Source organism: Neolamprologus multifasciatus, chromosome 10 (assembly GCF_963576455.1).
Source record: "Neolamprologus multifasciatus chromosome 10, fNeoMul1.2, whole genome shotgun sequence".
Lineage (NCBI taxonomy): Eukaryota > Metazoa > Chordata > Actinopteri > Cichliformes > Cichlidae > Neolamprologus > Neolamprologus multifasciatus.
The window spans coordinates 12,248,920-12,266,376 of NC_140448.1; the positions used below are offsets into that span (position 1 = coordinate 12,248,920).

General features: G+C 39.7%; 1 protein-coding gene across 3 annotated transcripts; it reads left to right on the forward strand.

The window, feature by feature from the left end:
- The first annotated feature begins 4,756 nt into the window (after nt 1–4,756).
- gucy2d (guanylate cyclase 2D, retinal) lies at nt 4,757–16,128 on the forward strand. Of its 3 annotated transcripts, XM_085175646.1 has the most exons (19): nt 4,758–5,224; nt 6,799–7,799; nt 8,072–8,373; nt 8,499–8,871; nt 8,969–9,053; nt 9,124–9,238; nt 9,386–9,505; nt 9,615–9,695; nt 9,865–10,041; nt 10,125–10,278; nt 10,384–10,533; nt 10,668–10,816; nt 10,898–11,061; nt 11,607–11,799; nt 13,199–13,373; nt 14,228–14,326; nt 14,945–15,039; nt 15,135–15,217; nt 15,378–16,128. In XM_085175646.1, the coding sequence occupies exons 2-19, from the start codon at nt 6,935–6,937 to the stop codon at nt 15,460–15,462; spliced, it is 3,465 nt and encodes a 1,154-aa protein (XP_085031772.1). In that variant the 5' UTR covers nt 4,758–5,224; nt 6,799–6,934; the 3' UTR covers nt 15,463–16,128. The 3 variants fall into 3 exon arrangements, with proteins under 3 accessions (XP_085031770.1, XP_085031772.1, XP_085031771.1); XM_085175644.1 differs by having other exon boundaries at nt 4,757–5,224; nt 10,125–10,533; XM_085175645.1 differs by having other exon boundaries at nt 5,218–5,325; nt 10,125–10,533.
- Nucleotides 16,129–17,457: the final 1,329 nt, after the last annotated feature.

Sequence of the window (17,457 nt, forward strand, 5' to 3'; positions counted from 1 at the left end):
TGGCTCTGCCATGTTTTCATGTTTCTTCTTTCCGTGTGTCCGCTACTTTGAAACTCGTGGGCCGCTCTGTCCGCCACAGTTTCAAACTGGTTATGTGACTGTATGGCCACATCTGATTGGTAAAAAAGTTACCGGAAACTCCACTGGCGGCATCTTATCTAATGTGTTAAACTAATTATTTTTTAAAAAGTAACGAGTCGAATTTTGCAAATGTAGCGGAGTAAAAGTACCGTTTCTTCTTCACAAATGTACTCAAGTAAAAGTAAAAAGGTATCGTGCAAAAAAGGTACTTTAAAAGTACATTTTTTTTTCAAAAACTTACTCAAGTAAATGTAACGGAGTAAATGTAACTCGTTACTACCCACCTCTGTCGATATGCAACTAATTCTGTTGTGTCGCTTTGAAAAAACTACAAGTAACCAGCAGAGGGCGCTGCAGTATCTTTACAGGTCATTGCTGCTTTTGACAGATACAGTAATTTAAGTTAGAGAGCTGCTGGGACTACTTGATGTCAATATACTTCTATTTAATATATGACTTACATTTTGAACAATTTATACTTGACCCAAGAGTAAATGTTAAAACTTAAAAAACAAAATTAAAAAAAATAAAAATCACATGATAACAACAACAATAATAACATACTTTTGTATTTATATCACTGTGTGTGTCCATCTTCTACATGTATTTCTCTGATCAGAAGCAGCTCACTGAGGACAGTGTATTCAGACAGTCACAGGAGGTTTCCTGTTACCTAACCCACATTTTACGTGACGTTCTCAAATGCTGTTCAAGCATTCCCTGCTTCATCGCTCAAATCCTCTGAACCTGAAAAGACTAAGTGATGTCACTTGCAGAGGCTCCCAAATGAATTCAGCAATTAAGTGAGGTCACATAAGAGGCAAATGTCTAAGCTTTTCTACTGCTCCTCCCACAGGCCCTCCCAGAGTATGAATAATTTACTGTGACAAACTGCTTCACGAGAGAAAGTAAATAATTCTGAGAAACACACGGCTTTGCGAACCACGTGACCGCAAATGTGCCAGTTTCATACTGTCAGCTTAAGACTTACACGTTTGCTTAAGACTAAAAAATACTGAGTCATTTCCAAATGTGTCCTGTTGACCTTTTATACCCTCTCAACATGGGTAAAATTGTGTGTTAGGCTCCAAATAAAAAGAGTGTTAGGACTAAAATTAATCAGGAAGTTACTGATCAGAAGTGCTGATGCCCTTCTGTTAGCACTGTGCGGCGTTGCAGCTTCTGTTGTAGGCCAAACAGGTTCTTCGCTCAACCAGGCTGACCGTGTGTCTGACCTTGCTTTGAAGTGATTTCTGTCAGTGCTGTTGGCCATGTCACTAAGAGGCTTGCAGGGAGCCAGTTTAGCACAGCCTCACCTGACTAATCTAATTACAGAACAAACGTATTCTCACACTTGCATATGGGAGAGACCACCGACACAGTACTCGGCCTCAGCAGAGGGTGATGTGTTTGAGCATCACTTTTGGGCGTCTTTGTTTTGTTGATACTATGTTTAAAATGTGACGTTTTCCTTCCTCCTTATTAGTTTAAAAATCCAGCTGCAGGGCTGCAGTGAACTGAACATGCTGCATGCGCTTAAGAGCCACTGCAGATTGTGAGTGGCTTACCACAGATAACATTCAGATGTTTTAAGCTTTGTGCACCAGTACACCCAGGACATCTCCCTGTTTAAACATGTATTGCGCTCATGTTGATCTTTGGACTCTAACTACTATATCAGGCATATATTCCAAATTTTGCAGTGGCTTGCATGGACAGTATGATGCAAAACTGCATGAAAAAAGGGCCTCAGTCAAACAGAAAGTAGTGTTTGCTCGAGTCATTTGCTGTTTTAACAGGTGACGTTCTAGTTATTTAAGAAAAATCTCAGGTGTAATTGGCTTAATGATAATATTTTTTAAAAATTACAGGTACGTTTTAGCATTATCAACAAACTAGGTTTCACAGGCTGTAAAGCCGATGTAATTAAACCTCTACTTAATAAAGGCTGCATTCAATCCAAGTGTTTCAGCCACTTATCGACCTAAATCCTGCCCCAGTATAGCTGAAATCCTTTAAAAAATGGTTGCAAACCACTTTTGTTACCAAATGGTCGTTTGAATTGTTTCTGTCAGAGAAACAGTTTAAACAGAACTGATGAAAGTTTACAATCTTCTTAAAGACTGACAGACAAGAGAATCATTTTATTTGATGCCAGTGATCTCAATGATTTATTACTGAAACTGGAAAGTACCATTGGGTTTGTAGGAAGCACACTATGCTGCTTTCTATCTTATTGACAGTTTGTTTGAGTAGATGATGAGTCAGTACTCCAAAGGTTCGTGTGTTTGGTGATAGCAGAAGTTTGGAGTCGTCAAAGGAGCTTGCAAAGAAAAGCGTCTGGATAATCCAGTTTTGAGATCCCTTCCCAGACGCCTTAACGCCCACTCACATCCTGGGCCATCTGACCTCAGGAATTCGCATGATAAGGTGGGGCCAGGTTTCACAATGAACTCACCCGAAACTCTGGCTGATTGGGACCCACACCCAGTTTCACACCTTGGCTCAGACGATTAGAGGATCATCAGGGGGTCCTTTTGTCCCTCTGTGGGGGGATACTCCCACTAGGTTTATATCTGGGACTCTCCACCATTTGACCTTAGAACTGAAGAAGCTTCTCGGATGAGAGGTGAAACGTCTTCAAGTAACTTAAAGAAGTCCAGACGCTTTTCTTTGCAAGCTCCTTTCACTACGATGACCTGGATGACTGAGAACCTTCACAGACAAGTTTGGAGTCCTTGATAACATAAAACAACTCATTGGGACCAACTTCTTTCATCTGTGCAATAATATCTAATTTAAGAACCCTGTCTCAGAGTGATGCCAGAGTCCGTGCATTGTTAATTCTTTTGTAATTCTTTACCATCAACCTGCTCCTATATATCTTTGAGATGCTCTGAACAGTCAGCAGTGCTATAGTGAAATTGCTGAGCACACTTCCAAAAATTGAAAAAATTGGTGTAAAATCCTTCTCCTCAAATTTAAAATCCTGAATGACCAGGTTCTTCAAGACCTCACATATCCATATTATCCTAACAGAGCACTTGTTGGTCTTACAATTTCCAAAAGTAGAATGGGAAGCAGAGCTCAGCTATCTGATCAGCATGTAACCAGCTCCCTGAACGCTGAACCATCTGTTGGCTCACTCCATATAAATGTAGCTATTTCATGTTATTAACATGTACTCGTGGCATACACTATAAATGCCACTGTGCTAATTTGTACAGTGCACTCACTTGATCCAAAGAAGGACATTTAAAGTATTTCCACGATTCAATTGATTGCATTTCACTTATTGCATGCTAATTGAAAGGTTTAGTTGCTTACACTGAGTTATCTGCACATTTCACCTGCCTACAGAGCAGTGCAGTTGTGCAAACTTGTTTCATTTAATGTACTGAATTTGTGCTTGTTTTTACTAATTATGTAATACTTCTGCAAATGCAAAAACTCACGGGCTCATGATCATTATTTCAGCTGTGTTGTGTTTAGACCTCTTGTGGCTGCATAATGTTGCTTTCAGTGTGTGCTACTGTAATATTTGTTAAACGGAGGATTTGTATGAAGTGTAATTAACTTTTGCTTGGATGTACCATATTAACTTCAAATGACTTATCCCACTCGAGCACTGCAAACTCAAAATAAACAAGTTAGTGTAGTTCACCCCTCTTAAGTTAACATAACTTAATGTTTTTCGAGGCTTAAGTTTGTGGTTTGTGTTTTGTCCTCTTTCTCTCTGTCTGTCTTGTCTCTTTCCTCACTCTCCATCCGCAAGTACATCTGGATCTGGAGCTGCATGTTCCTGATATGAGTTTGATGGCTGCACAGCACCACCCTGATGGGTTTTCCACTCCACTTTAAGGGTAGAAGAAGCTTGCCACCAACATTTAACTTGGTGAGAGTTTGTGAAAGGCACAAAGGTAATTGTCATATTTCCTTTGACATTATTCTAATATCATATGTATCCAAGTGGTGTGGTATAAATAAAAGAGAGCTGAACTGAATGTAAGAAGGGGATAATGCAACGCAGCAGGGTTATATGGAGCTACAGACACAGCTGCCTTTGTTAGACTCGGGACCCAAGAGGTCAGTAGCAATTCTATAATTTAAAGTGGGCATCAATGATAAAACAGCCAGCTGCATTAAAGCCAAAGTTTCTCACCAAGGTCATGCTAAGGTGTGCATGATTAGCAAAGCTGGGAAACAACTCTCTGTCTAAAAGTGAAGGTTTCACCCCAGCACAGATTTTATGTGTATATTTGAGCGAGTGACGCGTTGCTGTTCTGGTAACAAAATGTCTCGTTCATGTTGCCCTCAAACCGGCAAATGTATGAGGAGTACTGCACGGAATATTATACCTCCTCTTGTCTTTATGCTTTCCTAATACCTAAGACTGATTTAATATACTCTTGGTCATGCTCATTGTGAAGCACTATTTTCTCACCAGTTCATCCCGGCTCTGATTGGTCCGACTGTCCATCAGTCCTTATAATACTTAAGGACTGATGGATGGCTTAGGTTGTTTTACAACTAATTTGCGAATGTGATAATTTCTAGATTACATCAGCACCTAATTTAGCACGCAGTGCAAAAGACAGTGGATGCGCTTCTACTCCCGTCCCCCGCACACTCTCTTTGCACACCGTGGATTAAAAGCTAAGGAAGGTTAAGAAGTCAAAGCTTGTCAGTGCTTCTCACTCTTCCATTTCTTTCTTCCATTTACTTGTTACTGTCCCCAGCTGTCTGCCAGTCTATTTTTAGCCAATCCAAACTCTGGATCAGAGCTGCGCTTCTTCTCATGCACCATCCCGTTACTCGGTGCTTTCAGATTGGTCCCAATCCAAGCCAGGGACAGGAAGAACGAAAGCGAGGCTAAGATACTGGAAATGTGGATATATGTAATTTTCAGTATTGTCTTTGGGAACTTTAGGTACAAGTGGAGATAGCTGATTTTATTTATTTATTTTTTTACTTTTTACTTCATGTGACTCTTGGATTACATATGGTAGTTTTTTTCAACAAAGGACCACAGGTAACTGCTCCTGCTGGGTGCTTTAGTATTCTTAATCCACCTGGAGCTCGGATGGTGCTGAAGGACAAACTGCAACCCTGACATGGCTCCTTTGTAGAAAAACTGCTCCAGGTCAGAATTTATTTTCTTGTAACATTTATTTTATTGAATTCTCTTCCATAGGTCGGTCACTATTAATGAAAGGAATGTGTTCATCAGCCACTTCTGTATAGGTGAGGCCACTGAAATTTCAAGCACTGACTTTTCTCTTGTAAACTAGATCTGTCTTTGACTTTGAAATAGACTTTTGGGGTATTTAACTCAGTAAAATGATGCAATTTTCAGTGGCATATTAGAACAAGCTTAGTACATTCTAGTCCCTGCTCCTCTTAAGATATTAGCAACTGATAAGCCAAAGTCAGTATTAGCCACTTTCAGGAGCCTCGATGGTTGCTACTCATGTGCTTTAACTTAGCTTTAGGACAGGCTAAGAACACTGAAATTTGTAGGTGGTTTACAACCCAGTTTTAAGTTTAACATTTGTTTATCAAGAAATCTAATTTAGAAGATTTTTAACTTCTCTGTGATCTACCTTTATTTTTATTTATTTATTTATTTATTACAAGTAATCTTGCACTTTTAGCATTTAAAGCCTAAAGCATGAAATAATTCCCCAAAAATGATGTGTTTGAAGCTGGAGTGTTTCTTAAATTTTCTGACAAAAACAGACAACACATAAAAAATTAAATGAAAATATTTTGCATGCATGTCTGAGCTTTAATTTGAAAAAAATTTTCTACATTCATCCTTTATTGTGGAATTTATTGCTTAACATATAAATGCGTAAAATCACACTGTAAAGGTCTCAAAAACTCATGTATAAAATATGATATACTTGACATTACAGGGTTAAGATGATGACTGAATCTTTTATATTTATGTTCTAATACATATTTTATTTATGTATATAAAAATATGTATGGGAACATTTCCAAACTGTTTTCTAACCCCACCAGAAGCAAGAGGCCTTTTGCTCATACTTACTACCACTAAAAATGTGAATTATCAACTTGCAATATATATTGAATTTCCAGTTGTGTTAACACTTATATAGGATACTTTACATTTATTTCAATAAATTCCGTTTGTATTGGCCAGAAATTCCAGTTAAAAATTAGAAAGTAGCTTATGTGTCTCTTAAAGGTGAACCCGAATCACCTATGTACGGCCTGCTAAGCTACGTTTTGCACTTTAAAATTTTTTGTTGTTGTTTTTCTTTTAGTTTATTTTTAGATTTTTCTAGAAGCTGATTTGAGTAAGTTGGATTTCAAAGAAAGCAAGAAATGAAAGACTTTGGAAGGGTAAAGGAAGCTAGACTAAATAAAGAGATGGCCAGATTTAGCTCCGTGTTATCTGCCATTTGAACTGCATGGCCTGGGCAGAGCTAATCAGCTTGTTACACACATGCCATTAATTCTCAGAGGAACAGGACAGGGACACTGGGTACCATTTCATCACCGAAGCAGATGGATAACTGATTAGATTCAACATTACGTTCTGTTAAATAAAACATCGCAGTGGGATGTGGGGCTAGCTTATGTGTTGATAGATGCATTTTAAAAACAGAGGACCCAAACACAGATCAGATTAAATGTCGTTCTACAACATTTCTCATGCTTTCCACCTGTTTTTTTTCCCGTTGGCAGTGATGGCTTGGAGTCGTGCTGTCACCTGTCCAGCTTTGGACTAGAGGGAGACATTCCCATTTACAGAGAAACTCTCACGCTAAACAGCCACCACTAGCCTTCTGTGTGTGAAGCATCTAAACAGCTGTGTGAGAAAATGGCACAACACACAGACCCCTGCTGTCTGCACAACCTCTCCTACCACCCTCGATGGCAGCACAACTTCATAAAAGGGAGGAGAAAAAAACATATATGGACTGACACTTTCAGCGGATGTAGTCGATTTGAATCTTTATCATCATCGTCATCATTGTCAAAAAGGTCATTATCATCCAGACCACAGTTGCTATCATCTGCCCTGCAACACACCAGGAGCTGGTGGAGGAACTGGTTTCTTTTGCCCTTCCTCATAGTCTCATTTTTCCCCCATCAAGCCTCTGCAACCACTTTCACAATGGCTCTAGTTGGACCCTGGACATGTGACATACTATACTCAAAAGCCCTCCCTGACATGGCTGCCAGCCTTGCCATCAACCGCATAAACAAGAACACCTACCTCAGTAAAGGCTACTGGTATGACTACAAGCTGATCAATGAGGACTGCAAGTCATCCCGTGCCCTGGCTCGCTTTGCTGGGCTGAAAGGTTATGCAGCTGCTTACTTGGGCCCAGCCAACCCAGGCTACTGCTCCTCAGCTGCTTTGTACGCCAAAGAGTGGGATCTTGGGCATCTTTCCTGGGCCTGCCTCAAACCCAATATGAATAAAGGACATATGTATCCTAGTTTCATGAGGCCACTGCCACTCTCCTCTCATGTAATTTTTACAGTGTTGCGATTTTTTCGGTGGGCCCACGTGGCCATAATCTCAGAGGAGTCAGACTTGTGGGAAGCCACAGGGCATGAGCTGGCCTCTTCACTTAGGGCCCTCGGCCTGCCTGTTAAACCAGTGGTCACAATGGAGAACAACAAAGAAGGACCTCGGGCAGCTTTGACAAAAGTGCGGGAGACAGACCGGGTCAGAGGTGAGAAAAAAACATAGTTCAACTTGAAGAAAACTAACCCTGTGATGTCTAAATAATCATCAGCAATGGCAGGAATCATAACTCTAACCACTAAGACTGTGATGTGGTATCTGAATATTCTTTTTTTCCTTTAATTTCCAAAACAGAGGGTTGGGGTTCAGGTTAGGGTAGAGTAACTAAGCTAATCAGACCTCATAGAGTTACAAAGCCTGCACATGCTATATTTCACATGAATTGGGATTATAAACTGTCTTTAAACTTTACTTTTCTAGTGGTCATCATGTGCATGCCCTCAGTCCTGATTGGTGGCCAAGCCCAGTACCAACTTCTGACAACAGCCTCGGCTATGCGCATGATTGATCGTGGCTATGTGTTCATTCCCTATGACACCCTTCTCTACTCACTACCCTACAATGATGCACACTACTATATGCTGGGCAATGACACCAAGCTCCGGAAAGCCTTTGATGGAGTTTTAACTATCACCATGGACTCTGGTGAACGCAATTTCTATGAGGCCTTCAAACAAGCACAGGACAGCTTTGAAATACGTACCAGCACTCCCCCAGAGCAGGTGAGAACATCTAATAAGAATCTACTTCATTAAGAAATGACAGAAAGTAAAAGACAAATCTCAAAGGATAGGAAAAAGACACAAATCTGAAGTTTAAATGGCTACTGTGCTGTCCCTTCTTTAAGGTTTCTCCATTCTTTGGCACCATCTACAATATGATGTACTACACAGCTATGGCTGTTGAGCAGGCCCGCGACAGAGAAGGCCACTGGGTAACTGGTCGGATCCTGGCCGATGGCGAGGGTGGCTTTGAGTTTGAAGGATTCAATCAGCCCCTGAGGGCTGGCAGGAATGGTGAAGGCATGCAAGCTCAATATGTGGTCCTGGACTACAGCGGCATTGGCAACACCCTGTACTCCACTCATTCGCTTCATGCTTCTCACACGGACAGCAAGAGTGGGGGCTTGAAATATCTCGGCCGTTCAATCCATTTTGCAGGGAGCACTCCCTACAAAGACTCAACCTGCTGGTTTAGCCCATACTTTGCCTGTACTGGAGGTGATTGTGCTTGTAGTGCCATTGCTAAAAACACATTTAAAAATAAGCCAGTGCTGACTTTAGTGCATTCAAACTATCTTTGTGGTTCTCTCCCAAGGCATAAATTCGGCTGCTGTCTTCTTGCTTTTCCTGATGTTCATTTCGTTGATTGGATTTTTAGTAAACGTCTTTCTTCGCTACAGGTATGTATCTGATTTTGTTCAGGCTCGTGTAGCTTAGAAAATATGTAATGATTGTTTTCGGTCTTTTCAGGAGAGATGGCAAAGTTGGGTTCAGCTTTGGAGGTGGTGGCCACAGTAGTGGATCGACAAAGGTGGTGCTGAACCTTGATGACCTGGTCTTCATCAATACCCAAGTCAGCAAGCGGGTGAGTTCTGTGCTGAATCAATACTGCTGTCTTTGGCTTCTCTCTGAAATGCATGCACTACATACCTACTGTAGTATGGACTGTATGAAAGCTGCACATTGTTTACTCTGAACTTACACATCCTCTTTGAATCCTGTGTGTGAGCAGAAGCTAAATGATGACAGTATAGCAAAAAGCCAGGGGGATATGAAGACGCCTCACCACTCAGTGTCCGGCCGTAGCTACTTGGCCTCCACGCCAGACAGCTCGAATATTGCTGTTTTTGAGGTGAGAGTCAGATGTTCACATTCAGTAAACTTCAGTACAATGTTTAGAAGCTGAAGTGTTTTTGTTGTTTTTGGTGTCACGATGATTTTGTTGTTTGTTTAAATGCCAGGGTGACTGGGTTTGGCTGAAGAAATGCCCTGCTGGATCAGTATCAAACGTCTATAACAGCACTGAGAATGTTTTTGTCAAGGTAAATGAAAATATGAGGGAAGGTCAGAAAAGGGCTATATATGTTGTTTAATGGATAACTGAATCTTAACTGTAGCCAGAAACCATTTGGTCATCTGAATTTGCGTTAACACCCTGGTCACAAAAGCTACAGTGAACTATATCTAATATTGCCACTGTTTGCTTCTCAGCTCAGAGAAATGAGGCACGAGAACCTCAATCTGCTACTGGGGCTGTTCTTCGACTCTGGGATCTTTGGCGTTGTGATCGAGCACTGCACCAGGGGCAGCTTGGAGGATTTGCTCAGCAATGAAGAAGTGCGTCTCGACTGGATGTTCAAGTCTTCCTTGTTATCGGATCTGATCCGGGTAAGAGATTTATAAGGTGATCTGTCAGTGTTTCATTTCTTATTTTACCATGTTTGTCACACATTTCTACAAACTGTCATCAGGGTATGAAGTACCTGCACCATCGCGATATCATCCACGGTCGACTCAAATCCCGTAACTGTGTGGTAGATGGGCGTTTTGTGCTGAAGGTGACAGATTACGGGTTCAACGAGATTTGGATTGTCCAAAATATTGACAAAGATGAAAAGCCAGAGGGTGAGGGCATGCACATGCACATCCATGTAATAATTATTATTGTAATTTTTGTTTGCATGTATCATTTTTTACTAACTGTGCACTTGATAAAAAAAAAAAAAAAAGATCTACTTTGGACGGCTCCCGAGCTGCTGCGAAGTTCTAGTCAGAGGAGGAGGGGCACTTTTGCAGGTGATGTCTACAGTTTCTCCATTGTTTGCCAGGAGGTCATCTCTCGCTCTGGACCTTTCTGCATGTTGGACATGCCTCCCAAAGGTAAGTAACATGCTACTACTTTTAGTACTTTTCATTAACAGTTTAAATTACAGTTAGCTGACAAGACTGGGTAAACTAAATCTTGCACTAATGTTTCTGCCTGGGCGGGGTTTTTTTTATGTGTATGATGACAGAGATTATCAACAAGGTCAAGGAGCCTCCGCCTTTGTGTCGGCCTGTCATATCAGTGGAGCAGGCCCCGGTGGAAGTGGTACAGATCATGAAACAGGCCTGGAGCGAAGAACCAGAGCGGAGGCCGACCTTTGAGGATATCTTCAAACAGGTATAAACACATGTTTGTATGTTTTCACATGTTAGTCTGTAGGTAGGTGTACACAGCTGAGTCTTTCTCTTCATGTGACAGTTCAAGAGCATCACCAAGGGAAAGAAAACCAACATCATTGACTCCATGCTGCGCATGTTGGAACAGTACTCCTCCAACTTAGAGGATCTGATCAGAGAGAGGACGGAGGAGCTGGAGGTGGAGAGGCAGAAGACTGACAATCTGGTGGCTCAGATGTTGCCCAAGTGAGTTTCCATCAGCTTTCATTAGCACATGAAAGACATGACAGGATTGACTCCATAGCCATGGGTATTGAGTTTTAAACATGATTACCTTCTGAGGTTTGCAGATCAGGCAACACCTCAAGCTGTTGCTGGATCAGTTCTTGGTTCAGAGGCTTGCTGCACCCTGTAGAAATTATTTGAGACAAATTTGTGGAGTTATACAGAAATATCTCAGGTGTATTCCAGTTATTCTCTGATTTGTTGAAACATTAATAAATGTACCATTAAGCAATGCTCAGAAACTATTTTTTTTTCAGTTGTCTCATTAAACAAAAAGCTGAATTTATTTTAGTCATATAGTTATACAAGAACATATAGAAACAGATCTGTATTAAACTGTTGAATCCATATTGATATGTAGTTCTTGCACATGTTTTTAGAAATAAGAACTAAAGCTGAATGTCTGCAATCGTCTGTATGTCCTGAACATTTCATATGTCTCAAGATTTTGTGAGAGAAGTTGTTTTCATATATGCATCTTTTCCGCTTATCCATTTCTCCTTTAGGTCTGTGGCCCAGGCACTGAAGACAGGCAAGCCTGTCAAACCAGAGCATTTCAGTGAGATCACGCTGTACTTCAGTGACATTGTGGGCTTCTCCACCATTTCATCTCTTAGCGAACCCATTGAGGTGGTCAACCTACTCAATGACCTCTACTCACTTTTTGATGCTATCATTCTGCTGCATGATGTCTACAAGGTGAATGCTGAAATACCAACACATGACATAGATGTCACCCAGGTAGCTGCACTCAGGCTGAGCCTTTGCTCCACCACCCATGGTTCATTTCCCCATGTTACACGCCATTAAACTCCATTGCTGCTTCCTTCATCTGTCCTGGCAAACAAAATGTAATATATATATATTGTATTTTATATTATATTACAGTATTATATAGAATATATTTATGTAATGATGACCAATCAAAGTTTACTAGAAACGACATAGATTTAACTGATAACTGATGTGTTATTGTAGCCATGTCATTTCTTTCCTGTAGCTCCTTTGTTATTCCTTTATTGTCATCCTTTTGGGAAAAATTAGGAGCTACCCAGAGATATGTAATCATCATCATCATCAAAGACACACCTTCCCATTTAATGTTTTTTCTTTATTTTTGATGACTATTTACATTGTAGATTCTGACTGAAGGCATCAAAACTATGAATGAGCACATATGAATTATGTATTAAAGAAAAAAAGTGTGAAATAAGTTAAAACATGTTTTATATTTTGGATTCTTCAAAATAGACATGCTTTGCTTACTTTGATTACTGTTCCCAGAGATGCTGAACACTTGTTGGCCCTCATGCTGTTACTCTGCAGTCCATCTCATCCCAAACCATCTTGATTGGGTTTAGGTCTGCCGACTGGCAGCTATTTGACCATAAAGGCCTGATTTGTGCAGTCTCCTCTGAGCAGTTGACGTAGAGATGTGCCCGCTACTTGAACTCTGTGTGGCATTGATCTGGGCTCTAATCTGAGGTGCTGGTAACTCAGATGTATTTATCCTCAACAGCAGAGGTGACTCTTGGTCTTCCTTTTCTGGGACGGTCTTCATTAGAGTCAGTTTTGTCGTAGTGCTTGATGGTTTTTGTGACTGCTCTGAACTGACTGACCTTCACTTCTTAAAATAATGGACTGTCGTTTCGCTTTACTTAGCTGGTTGGTTCTTACCTTAATAGGAATTCCAACAGTTGTCAGCTGTGTACTTCTGCACAACACAACTGATGGTCCCAACCCCATTAAGAAGGCAAGAAATTCCACAAATGAACCCTGACAAGGCGCACCTGTGAAGTGAAAACCGTTTTAGGTGACTACATCGTGAAGCTTATTGAGAGAAGGCCGAGGGTTTGCAGTGCTGTCGACAAAGCAAAGAGTGGCTACTTTGAGGAATCTAAAATATAAGACACATTTAGAGTTATTTATCATTTTGTCTTCGCAACATAATTCCATATATCTTGCTTCATATATTTGATGTGTCTACAATGTAGAAAGTAGTAAAAATAAAGAAAAAACACTGAATAAGAGCGTGTGTCCAAACTTTTGACTTATATGGTATCAGTTTGTGTTCAACTCTCCTCTTTTTCTCTTCTAGGTGGAAACTATTGGAGATGCCTACATGGTAGCCTCAGGGGTCCCCAACAGGAACGGCAATCGCCATGCAGCTGAAATGGCCAACATGTCTCTTGACATCCTCCACTGCATTGGAACCTTCAAGGCGAGGCACATGCCTGATCTCAAAATCAGAATACGTGTTGGCCTGCACAGTGGTAAATACTGTGTTCATCCTTTCTGTGCTGTGACAAACCCTGAATGTGTGATTTAAGCTTTAAGCTTCTCACGAAGATTCCTTACTGGGCGTGCTGTGAAATTCAATTCAATTTTATTTTTACAATGCCAAATCACAACAACAGACGCCTCAAGGCGCTTTATATTTTTAAGGTAGACCCTACAATAATACATACGGAGAAAACCCAACAGTCAAATGACCCCCTATGAGCAAGCACTTTGGCAACAGTGGGAAGGAAAAACTCTCTTTTGACAGGAAGAAACCTCCAGCAGAACCAGGCTCAGGGAGGGGCGGCCATCTATTGTGACCGGTTGGGAAGAGAGAAGGAAGACAGGATAAAAGAAAAAATTATTACAAATTACAAATAATTATATTATTATTATAAATAATTATTAAAAAAATTCTGGGTTTAGAATTTAATCTGAAGAAAAATGTCAATAATAATCTATCCACACACCTGTTTATAAAAGCCAAATACATGCGTAAAAAGTAAAACAGTGCAAATTAAATCCAAAGGGAATTCAGAGAAATAGGACCACAGGGACTAAAGCTGCAATGACGAGGAGGCATTTTTACCTCCTTTATCTTTGTCTGGAGCTTATTCCTGGAAGAGTGAAACACTATCCACTTAGAGTGCTGTCATCCAATTAACACACTGCATACTCTGGATTTGTGACTCTATACTGTGACTTTCTTTATGTGCACAGAAGCTATATTTTCATATATTTGGTTGAAACTGTAGAGAAAAAGTCTTCAAAGCATACCAGTATAAAGAATACTTAAGGTATTGGTATGGAGGAAGTCTTTGTAACCTATATGTACTGTTGTTTGCAGGCCCAGTTGTAGCAGGAGTAGTTGGCCTTACGATGCCTCGGTACTGTCTGTTTGGAGACACTGTCAACACAGCATCTCGAATGGAGTCCACGGCGTTGCGTGAGTGTCTTGTACATAATTGTATGAACCACATGTTTCTTTTTTATAATGTTGGAGTAGTGGGACGGAGGTCAGGTGTCTTTCGGTTTGTGAGCATGCTGCTTGAAGCTAAATAGGGCTTTGAGTGAGGAGTCCTTTCTAATCCTTTAAGGCTATCAGCAGAATTAGAGGCCAATTTAAAGTTTCAGAATAAATGCCGTCAATGACCAAGTTTTTCTTGGCAATCTTCTACAAGGTGCACACATTTAGTAAATGCCCTGTAATTTAAAAAAGGAAAAAAGAAAAGGAAATTTAAAAAAAACAAACAAAAAAAAACCCTCTCATTTAATAATGTTCTCAGTTAATAATTGTAATTTAAAAAATTATTGAAAAACATTCACATTCAACTGATCAGTGGTAGTTTCAGTCAAACTTAATCTAAAGTAACAGTTATGTGCTACATGATTATACTGATGGGTAATATGCTGCCACCAAGTGGCTTAACCTCAGAAGGACAGTCTGTTTTCTGCCCAGTCTTGTAGACTTGGTCATTTTAAACCCAGGAATGCTCCAAGCCCAAGATTTTATATTAAACTGTGTATCTGTACCAAAGCTAAGGTTTCGCCTGTATTTGCACAGCTTACAGAATCCATGTCAACCAAAGCACAGTTGATGTCCTGAAGAGCTTGAACCTCGGATATAAAATTGATGTCAGAGGCCTGACAGAGTTAAAGGTAAATAAAATGAAAAGGGACGCTAACCTCTACACCTGCTGAAGCATTAGATATGTGCTCTTAGCAACTGATTGCTGATGATTGTTTATTTGTAGGGAAAAGGTATTGAGACCACTTATTGGTTGGTGGGTAAAGAGGATTTCACCAAACCTCTGCCTGATCCTCGAGACCTTCCGGGGTAAGAGAATCGTTCTGTCATTTACACATGTTAATAGATGTCATTTGTCCGACTGAATCTGTTTTGATCATTTTAGAGAAAAAGTTACTGCAATCAAAGTTGCTTGTTGTTTTCTTTGTTCCAATTTACGGTGCATAAAAAGGTGCGTTTCCTATTACAGGGGATCCACTCATGTGATTAGTTTAGAAGAGATACCCGCCGACAGAAGACAAAAATTCCTGGATCGACAAAAGAAGACTAACTAGCCCGTGGTTTTTTATTGGAAAGTGATCAGAGGTAGATCATTGGCTGAAAAGTTGAACATGCAATATCTGACAGTAACTACACACAAGACTAAAGAAAATTTCCATATTAATCACATCAATCAATCCTTTGCTCTTGTATGAAAAAAGTAGGTGAAACTGTCTATGCTCTATATGTTTATTGGATGTTTTATACCAAAAATAGACAAAAGTGACACTGCAAATCCAAAAAGTGTAGGTTTATTGAACAGCACATTTTGCCTAACAGAAAGGCGTAACGATGAAAGTGTCTACAAATATGATTACAGTATTATGTGTAATGCTGGTGAACTGTACTGTATGTATTTGTACTGAACCACGTGCTTTATAGAGATTCTGGAGGGATGCTGTCATAAACACCTCAATGGTGGAAGCTAATAGTAAAGCTATTCATCTCAGCTATAATGGTGTCTACACTGGACTCACTTTAGAGGCATTAACCCTGTCACAACAACACAGAATGAAAACATTAATACATTTTTATAGCAATTTCAGCTGCAAACCTGGATAGCACATTCGGAGCTCAGGGCGAGGGATGCTCTGATTTTGCTTTTGTAGTGGCAGTGTTGTTTACAGATGATGGAAGAAGCCATGCCACCCAAAAGTGATCCAAAAAAAAAAAAAAAAAAAAAAAATATATATATATATATATATATATATATATATATATATATATATATATATATATATATATATATATATATATATATAAAAACATGGTGGATTTAATATTTTATAGTGTTATTAAAATATATCTAAAAAATAAACACAATTCCTCTTTGGCCACTTGGTCTTTAAAAATTTCATTTACATCTGTGGCCTGTTTGTTTCTAGCTGGTTATCAGCAATATGCAGTGCTTAACAAATTTATTTATGCAAGTAAGCATAAATATTTTTAGAAATCTGACAAAAACTAATTTAAAACAAAAAATTCTGATCTGAACTGAAATGATTCGACCACTAAAATTATTCTTTTCTGTTTGTGAATGTAAGTATATGACTGTAATTCTCCATATTAATCAGAAAATTAATAGTTTTTTAAGTTTTGAAAACAGTAAATTTAAAAATTCATCAAACACACCACTTAATAACAAATACTTCTTTATCCTATTCTTCTTTATCATGCGTATCGGCATCATGCTTCTCTCGCTGTAATACTCTCTTTTCTTTGTGAGACTACATTAGCTGTGTGTTCTTTCTAATTAAATGTGTACTGCTTTACACTATGTTGACATTTTCTATCAAAACATAAAGGATGTAAGGCCCAAACCATTTGTCACTAACAGTGCACTAACACTGCATGCAGCCTATTACTGAAACACGCTGCATGCATGACTGAACGTGCTGCGTGTTCAACAGGGTCTTAACAAGACAGTAATAGGAAGACCTTATTTAATACAGTATGTGTGTTCTGCACTGATGCACAAAACATTTGAATCAATTGACTGAAATGATCTCTAATAACATGCTTCAGCAGACTTGGATTTTTTATGTGTATCGCCATCTTCTGCAGGAGAATGTCTGAATTTTCGTTTGGGAACTCTCCAAACTGCGGCAGTATCTAAAGTTCCTCTGAGATTGCACGTCCACCTCCGATGCCCATCCCTAGGGAATCCTGTTTTACAGAACATATCGCAGATGCATGTGAAGAGGAAAATAGGAGAACAGGAGGGTGGAGTCCTCTGAGTCACTTGTCTTTGGCTTGGGGATGTATATACTGTACATGTGTACATAGTTATTTTTTCTTCGTGTCCTGCAGGTTTAGGGGATTTTTGAAATGTTTCCTGCTCAAGTTCCCTAAACCCCTGACACAACAGGAGATATCAACAAAACATGAGGGTTTTATCACGGTGTATTCAAAAAGCCAGCACCACATTGTTCTCTCACTCTGTGTCGCCTTGCTAATTGTCTGCCATGGCACTGATATTGAAGCAACAATAGGCAGACAATGTGAGGATG